Source organism: Priapulus caudatus, unplaced genomic scaffold, assembly GCF_000485595.1.
Source record: "Priapulus caudatus unplaced genomic scaffold, Priapulus_caudatus-5.0.1 Scaffold7, whole genome shotgun sequence".
Taxonomy (NCBI): domain Eukaryota; kingdom Metazoa; phylum Priapulida; class Priapulimorpha; order Priapulimorphida; family Priapulidae; genus Priapulus; species Priapulus caudatus.
The window spans coordinates 96,073-104,933 of record NW_014577068.1 but is presented as its reverse complement, the minus strand read 5'-3'; the positions used below and the strand labels follow the sequence as shown (position 1 = coordinate 104,933).

The following is an 8,861-nucleotide window of genomic DNA, read 5'->3' as shown; positions in this document are numbered from 1 at the left end:
GTAGCGTCGCGCGTATAACCGGAACGTACCCTGGTAACTATCTGATATGGTTAGGGTTAGGGTTAGGGTTAGAGTTATATAGGGTTAGAGTTAGGGAGTAGGCATAGGCGACTCCCTAGACTCGTTAGTGGAGTAGGCGAGTACAGTCCGGCATATTAGATAGTACCAGGTACGTTCCGGCAGTACCCTGGGGGACATAGACCCTCTCAGCGGCCGTTGGGCCGCGCTAGATACCAGGGCCCTCGCTACCCACTCGCCAATTCGCCAATGGCGAACAAATGAGTAATCTGGCGATTGAAAGTCTTATTTGGCGAAAAAGTGACGAACGTAATTTTCCGTAATAAACATGACCAGCAAACATCGATCCTATTTGATCGCGAAACAGCAACGTTTCTTTTTGCGTGCCGGCACACTCATGTGTCATTCCCGATTGCAGCTTTTCCTCGATTCCGGGAAAGTTTTGCTGTCCGCTCCCTCATACCAGCGGGCGGTGCCCACCCCTACATATACAGCAATAACCACACCCATGCGACTGTAACAATCAGTGCATTCGCCCCCCCCCCCCTACTTCAATCAATGCCTGCCCAGCCAGCAAGCACAGCCACGGACGTGGGTAACGGGGTGTCGCGGGGCTGCTTTTTTTTTTTTTTTTCTTATGCGTGAGAATGCAGGAGCGCAGGAGAATGGGTCGCAGATGCGCGAGTCGACCGCGAAATGCGCAGCGTGAGACTTAGTAGGTCTGCTAACAGAGTAAGATTTAAACTAAAGGGTGAAATTTTATTTTCGGGGTGCATCAAATGCAGTCCTAAGACATTTAAATGTTTTAAATTTTGCTGGGCGGAGACCCCCAGCACCCCTCTACCTCTCTCCCCTGCGTCTGCCTGCAGAATCCACATTCGTGCTACTGCACGCCTTTGAATCCATCATGTGCGTTTTTCCCCAAACTGGCATTACCACCGTGTCTAATTTTCCCTCAGAAGAAACCCTGGGGTTTAAAAAAGGCCTGTCTCCACACACGGCACGCGCAGGCAACGGCGCGTGGCAAAAGTCAAAGGATTTTTACTACCGCGTGTGCGTGCACGTGTGTGTGTGCGCGCCGCGTGCGTGTAGGTGTGTGTTTTGTGTGTACTACTTTGTGTGAGGTACTGTAAAACGTAGTAAAACTGTACTAAGTACTAACTGGGGAATATAGACAGCTTTGATGAGCAGCTAATTTTTCTGGTTCAATAGCATCTCCGAAGTTACAAAAGTAGTAGAGTGGCCCTATATGCATGTGCTGTGAAAACTCTTCTGTAAACTATTAGTATACTGTAAATAACTATACTGTGTGTTAGTACTGTCTATAATGTACTGCGCGCGCACGCGTGCGGTGCGCGGCGTGGTATTGTGCGTCAGGTACTGTAAAAAGTAGCAACTGTTTGTGACCCTACCATCCACAACAGTAGAGGGGTTTTAGCAGACATAAATTGGTTAAAACAGCTGAGAAAATAACCTGAATAAGCCCCAGCCCCAGCTGAATAAGCGGCCCAGAATAAGATATGTTTGACTTTGAAAAGTGCTATGTCCAGTGGTGTGCCAAAAAAGAATTTTCCTGCAGCAGTGAATAAAAAATTCAGACAATTTGAATGTCTTTGTCAGTTGATCAGTCACGAGTCCATGGTGGTGAATCATAGTGTTAAGGCCGCTTATGTCGGCCTACGATTTATCTATCGGCGACTACTTTATCGCCGATTAGCAGCGTAGCAACACTCATGCTGCGACTTGAAGTGACTACGCTGCACATCGCCGATCAGATCGTAGCGTTCTTGCATGAAACGTAGACGGGTTCCGCGCCCCAGTATTTGTACTAGCACAAGCAGTTCTTTAGCACAAACAGAGCAAGTTTGACGCCGCGCAAGTCTACATAAAACGAGTCACGTACGTAAACAACAAAATGGCGCTTACCAGTAACATCATGTAACTTCGTAAATCTATCCTCAATTTTCTGAACATCGTTATAATCAATGTGCAGAAATTTTTTCATGTGATTACGGAAAACTAATATATATTTGAGAAAGGGTTTGTGCAATAATCCCTCTTTGTAAACTGCTGGCGAGTGGCGTGTAGGCTGCCATTTATTAATGACGTGACTTTTGATAATCATGTGACTCGACACGTTGCGGTGATTGGCTGCCACTCACGATTTGTCGCCGACAGCCGCATAGGAATAGAACATGTTCTATTCCTGCGATCGCAGTCGGCGACCGTATTTTCGATCGCAAGAGAACTCATGTCGAGTTTGGTCGCCGATGTTTTTATCGGCGATCTGGCCGGTTTTTGACGTACGATATTCAAATCTTGTCGGCGACTAGGTCGTAAGGCCGACATAAGCGGGCCTTTAGTGTCTCAGTCATAGACAGGTGGTGAATAATAGTTTGTTTGCATTAAATAAGTGTAGTTTTGTACTTCATGCATATAAAAGTGTGTGGAAAAAAAAAGAAAAAGAAAATTATTTATCGCCTTTTTGTGTTCATAAAATTCTAGGCTACAGTTGTGCCAAAGATTCTAGAGTGCCGTAGGCTCTCGTGCCGTTCACTCTAGCGATCTTTGGTTGTGGCTAACACGAATCCAAGTTGGCTAATGAAAATTGATTCTGGCTAATTGTTTGGCTACAGAAAAAAAAATCCTAGCTAGGGCCTGGATACAATAATGTAACACAACAAGTACTCTTGTTGGTTACATTGTCGTATCTAGGGCGCGCGATAGCTATAACTATAAGAGTAATTAGACCTTGCCGAGTTACTCAAGCCACGGCAAATTGTCATTTAAATTAGTGATCAGCAATCCTAATGATTAGAAAGATTATAGTTATTATTACCTGCTTCAAGAAGTTCAACACCAATTCTTGGTACAGTACCAGTGACGAATACTGTAGGCTTTATAAGGTTTGCTGTTTTACTCTCCATTGTTATTGTGTTCACTTGTGCGTTGGTGAAGTGAAGACAGCGTTGTGCGTTGAATGCCAAACTTCCCACGATTAGTTGCGCTTCTTCAGCACACACTGTACAGTGCAGATGTCATATCTCCTGATAATAATTATTAGCATGATTTCCTCGTGTGCAACAGATACAGGTTCGATATAGTAGCCCCTAAGCATTGAAACCTACTTGTCTATCAACAAGATATAGAATAGACCTGTATCATCGACGTAAACCATGATATAACAAGAAGGAAAGACACATCGAACCACAGACTAACGATTACACTGTACTGTACTTGACACTTTGCTTGACACTACGCTTGTAACGCATGGTGGCGCCGCCTAGCGAGAAGAGCAGTACATTGCAAAGCTTGCTACAGACGGCATGCCACTGATCTCTATAATATATTATTATGTTATATTTATATTATGATTATATATATATAGATATATTATATCATATAATATCATATCATATATAATATAATATAATATCATATCATATATATAATCATAGATATATTATAACATATGTGATTATTATATAGAGATCAGTGCGGCATGCTCACTGAGCTGTTTATACAATCACAATATAAAGAAATACAATGTATAAGACAATATAACAATGTTATTATACACTATACGGTCAGTGGGCAAGCTACGTGCGTGTGTGTGTGCGTGCGTGAGTGTGTGTGGTGTGGGTGTGTGTGTGTGTGTGTGTGTGTGTGTGTGTGTGTGGTGTGTGTGTGTGTTGTGTGTGTGTGTGTGGTGTGTCACGTGTGTGTGTGTGTGTTGTGTGTCAGGTGTGTGTGTGTGTGTGGTGTTGTGTGTGTGTGTGTGTGTGTGTGTGTATGTGTGTCGTGTGTGTGCGTGTGCATGTGCGTGTGCTGTGTGTGTGTGTGTGTGTGTGTGGTGTGTGTGGTGTGTGTGTGTGTGTGTGTGTGTGTGCAGGTGTCCCCTAGATTTTGGAGCAAAATTAAAAAAATATGCTTAACTAATAATCGTAAATAACGCTAACGTGATTCTTTGGGCCACTTATCCGTGAAAGCCTTGTGTCAGACCCACCCCTATCCACACTATGACGTCGATCAAGAAACTGCGCCCGTCCATCATCATTCCACCAAAGTCATGAAATTTTGGCCCCCCCCCCCACTAGGAATTTGCTCAGCCTACGGCCTGTGTATTAGAGAGAGAGAGAGAGCCAACTCCGATGAATAACAGCTACAGACTGAATGATCGAATAACTGGCTGAAGTATGAATTCACCTAGTAGGCCTACTTTGCTTTTCTTGTTTATATATATAATATATATATATGTATATATATTATTGGCTTTTGATATATATGTACGCACACAGGCGCACGCACGCACACGCATACAGATACGCGCGCGCATATACGCGCACACACCTGCTATTATTACCATCTTTGCCTGTTTGTAAAATACGATTTATTAACAAATAATGTATTGCATCAGTCTTAATTATTGCATGAAAATATTATTGATATGCTAACAGCATTTAAACTGAATACACTCCAAACAACTATCGCTCAAGGATGCCTCAACGAAGCTACATGCTAAGCTACCACGCGTGTTTAGCTAAAGCTGCTAACCTCCAAGCTATCGATGGTGAATACTAGACGTGCGCCGAGGTCGCGTCGAACTGCATGCACGTAAAAACCGCCTTCTCAGAACTCGCCACGTACAGGGCTTTCCCTCCAGGCAAAATTGGTTAGTTACGCTCCTGGAATGTCTTGTTTTACAGCTATATGGGCAGATGTCGATTCCAAATGTTTCTAATGTTACTTAGATAGCTCAGAATAACACAACACAGTTATCATACTACAAATGCAGTTCATCTCCTGAGCGAGATTAGATAGCTTATATAGTCGGTAGGGGCGTTGTAATGATAGGGACAGAGGACAGGTTCAAATATATTATCCATATTGTAACAATATATCTCTATTATTCACTGCTGAATATATGTATATATTGTTCTCAAACATAAGTCACCCGCGTTATTTTGCCATAACTTGGTCGAGGCGCTAGTTTTGTCAGTTGTAAAGTAAATTTATTAGTATCTATTGTAACGCGCCAACGGCGCCACCTCGCGGGTGCTTTATATTATATATATATGTAACCTAAGCTTTCCTTACGCTTTTGCCACACACAACTTCACTCTGATAGCGAGTGGTACCATAGGCAAACAATAGCTTCTCGTTCAGACTAAATGATTTACAGTACTACTACTACTACTACACTACTCGTTCAGACTATCTTCAAGTCTACTACGTAATTTAGCATGTGTATAACAAACCTATATTTATATGTCAATACCACCAAACCAGAAGTGGGCAAAGGTGCTAAAGAAATAATATAGCAGAGGTACACACTATTAGTTCTTATTCACACCTGTTATCATGTACAATACAGGCACAGCTGCAAAACTTGACTTGACTAGAAACCTAATTATAGAGCAAGAGGAGTGGACAGCAAAATCCACTGAAAGTAAGATATTAATATTAGGGTTCAGGGGTATTGCCAAAAAGTTTTTTTTACAAACTTACATCAATGATCAACCATCGTGATGTCACATGAAACACTTATGAAATGAACAATACATTCCAGATATAGATAATTTCTTTTATTACACACTCACACGACAAAAAACCAGAAGGAATGCAGCTCAAATTATTCACATACAATTGTTCTCTGCATTAGAAGCATTCTGGTACACATGATTTTCCACACTATGCAATTCATATCAGAAGATGACACCACAATACTATTCACAACTCCTCACTGTACCATCTGTTCATCCATTGCTTTGGCCATCCATTCTGGAACTGTGGATGAGATTTTTTCTATGATGTTGTTGACCTGAAAAGAAAAAACATTACATAGGTGGTATTAAGAAATGAAAGTGTCAATGACACTGTAGCTCACCACAAAAAAAGACACAAATGAGTGAGTGAGAAGAATTCAGTTTTAATTGAGCAACAACCATCGACATACATTATAGAAACGAAGAGTATATATGGGAGAACTCCCATTATATACTCTTGATAACTATGTGTAATTTTTTATGTGAAAATAAATGTTTGAGATGTGAAAGTCTGAGATGTGGGCGAGTGATGGCGTTACACCTAAATAATCGCCATTTAACGTTTTTATAATATTAAGATTTAGGCACTGACTAAAAGTGGAGCTCCCGATCTGTAACGTGTAAGATTGAGAGGATACGCTTATTCCACGTAGCTGCTATATACCACTTGACAATGGTGTTTCCCTGCCCATAACACAACTTTTGTCAAAGGTTAATTGGTTGCATGGAAGTGTTTACTTTGTATGAGTTTTTCTAGGCGGTAGCACACGGTTGCCATCTGTATATCGCAATGATAATTTATAAACCAAAATGAATCACAATTTGTGATGGTAGATGGCGCTATACCCGCTTTGATGTTTCTTAGCGATGGCGTTCGAAATAAATAGGTTATGCTGCGTTCCGACATGTTTTGTAAGACTTTACTCTAATATAGACGTTTTATCAGCAGGGTGGAGAGGAAATACCAATTTTGCATTAAAGATATTGTCAATGAAATCTTGTAAAACGAACCAAACGAGTGTGACACCACAGACTGTTATCTGCGTGTCTACATAATATGCTATATAATTGCCAAAACCTACCTAATTTGCATTATTTTATTTTTTTAAATATCAAAACCCCTGTAATACGTTTTGGGGCCAGCCCTTATTCATTCACATACCAAAAATGAGCAAAATCCGTTGAACCTGAACTGACTAATGGCAATTTCCATTTTGGCCAAAAAATTGCCGTGGCTCGAAAGTACGTCGACTGGCGTGCTCCAAAATAGGACGTTCAAACCTCTCCCATAGCAGTAACAACTATACCCAATTTCAAACATGTGAGTCAAACGGTTCCTGAGTTATTGTTGACCGTAGCCAAATGTTGACGGAAGGACGGACAGACGTACGACTACCCATGGCAATAGCTCATCTTGACGATGTCAAGGTAAGCTAAAAATTAACTTGAAGACAGCAAAAATCTTTCATCATGAGCTGCTTCTAATTTTTAAAATTATATTCTTTAAAACTTCAGATTATTAATAAGAAAAGTTGGTATATAGGAAGATTAAAACTCATTTTACCGAGTTTTAAATAACGATAATGTTGTAAACAATGCTGCTGTTCTTCATTACTCTGAACTGACTCTAGTAACTACATAATGAAATATTTGTTATATTATACCTGAAGACAAATGCTTTCTATCTGCCTGTCCCAAAGAGGCAATGTCTCCCGAGCCTCAAAGTGAACAATTCCATCTAGCTGATCAATGGAACCATTCATTCGTCCTTCTGTAATCATCTGCGAAGCAATCTTCTCAGCCTATAGATGAGACAGAATATATTATAGTAGAGTGCACAGAAGTGCCTAACCTCGAACTTGGTTTACATATTTAATATTGTGGATTTACACCCACCGACTACAATATTCAAAGCTTTACTCCATGTTTATATTGCGCTATTAAGCAGTGATTCAACTTTTTTGGCATGCTCATCACAGAGATATGTGTGAGATAACAAGGATTGCACTAAAACACACATTAACAAGTGCCGCAGAGCGACAGTGCTCAACTGACGTGTACTGTTGTGCCTACTGCACGCCTTTGAATCCATCATGTGCGTTTTTCCCCAAACTGGGCATTACCACCGTTGTCTAATTTTCCCTCAGAAGAAACCCTGGGGTTTAAAAAAGGCCTGTCTCCACACACGGCACGGCACGGCAACGGCGCTGGCAAAAGTCAAATGATTTTTACTACGCGTGTGCGTGCACGTGTGTGTGTGTGCGCGCGCGTGCGTGTAGGTGTGTGTTTGTGTGTGTACTGTGTGTGAGGTACTGTAAACGTAGTAAAACTGTACTAAGTACTAACTGGGGAATATAGACAGCTTTGATGAGCAGCTAATTTTTCTGGTTCAATAGCATCCCGAAGTTACAAAAGTAGTAGAGTAGGCCCTATATGCATGTGCTGTGAAAACTCTTCTGTAAACTATTAGTATTACTGTAAATAACTATACTGTGTGTATAGTACTGTCTATAATGTACTGCGCGCGCACGTGCGTGCGCGTGCGTGCGTATTGTGCGTCAGGTACTGTAAAAAGTAGCTGTTTGTGACCCTACCATCCACAACAGTAGAGGGGTTTTAGCAGACATAAATTGGTTAAAACAGCTGAGAAATAACCTGAATAAGCCCCAGCTCCAGCTGAATAAGCGGCCCAGAATAAGATATGTTTGACTTTGAAAAGTGCTATGTCCAGTGGTGTGCCAAAAAAGAATTTTCCTGCCAGCAGTGAATAAAAAAATTCAGACAATTTGAATGTCTTTGTCAGTTGATCAGTCAGAGTCATGGTGGTGAATCATAGTGTTAAGGCCCGCTTATGTCGGCCTACGATTTATCTATCGGCGACTACTTTATCGCCGATTAGCAGCGTAGCAACACTCATGTCGACTTGAAGTGACTACGCTGCACATCGCCGATCAGATCGTAGCGTTCTTGCATGAAACGTAGACGGGTTCGCGGCCCCAGTATTTGTACTAGCACAAGCAGTTCTTTAGCACAAACAGAGCAAGTTTGACGCCGGGACAAGTCTACATAAAACGAGTCACGTACGTAAACAACAAAATGGCGCTTACCAGTAAACATCATGTAACTTCGTAAATCTATCCTCAATTTTCTGAACATCGTTATAATCATGTGCAGAAATTTTTTTCATGTGATTACGGAAAACTTAATATATATTTGAGAAAGGGTTTGTGCAATAATCCCTCTTTGTAAACTGCTGTCAGTGCTGACGAGTGGCGTGTAGGCTGCCATTTTATTAAA

General features: G+C 41.4%; 2 protein-coding genes across 2 annotated transcripts in view; both read right to left on the bottom strand.

Annotated features, from left to right (window-relative positions):
• The window catches only part of LOC106806067 (glyoxylate reductase/hydroxypyruvate reductase-like), a 20,634-nt gene extending 17,474 nt beyond the window's left edge, over nucleotides 1-3,160 (bottom strand). The window contains exon 1 of the mRNA XM_014807913.1: nucleotides 2,858-3,160. Within this exon, the coding sequence (XP_014663399.1) occupies nucleotides 2,858-2,945 (88 nt within the window). The 5' untranslated portion in view covers nucleotides 2,946-3,160. The remainder of the gene's footprint in view (nucleotides 1-2,857) is intronic.
• A 2,421-nt stretch (nucleotides 3,161-5,581) lies between these two features.
• The window catches only part of LOC106806058 (COP9 signalosome complex subunit 4-like), a 21,393-nt gene continuing 18,113 nt past the window's right edge, over nucleotides 5,582-8,861 (bottom strand). The window contains exons 10-11 of the mRNA XM_014807901.1: nucleotides 7,229-7,366; nucleotides 5,582-5,839 (exon numbers count right to left, since the gene is read on the bottom strand). Coding sequence (XP_014663387.1) covers nucleotides 5,759-5,839; nucleotides 7,229-7,366 — 219 coding nt within the window. The 3' untranslated portion in view covers nucleotides 5,582-5,758. The remainder of the gene's footprint in view (nucleotides 5,840-7,228; nucleotides 7,367-8,861) is intronic.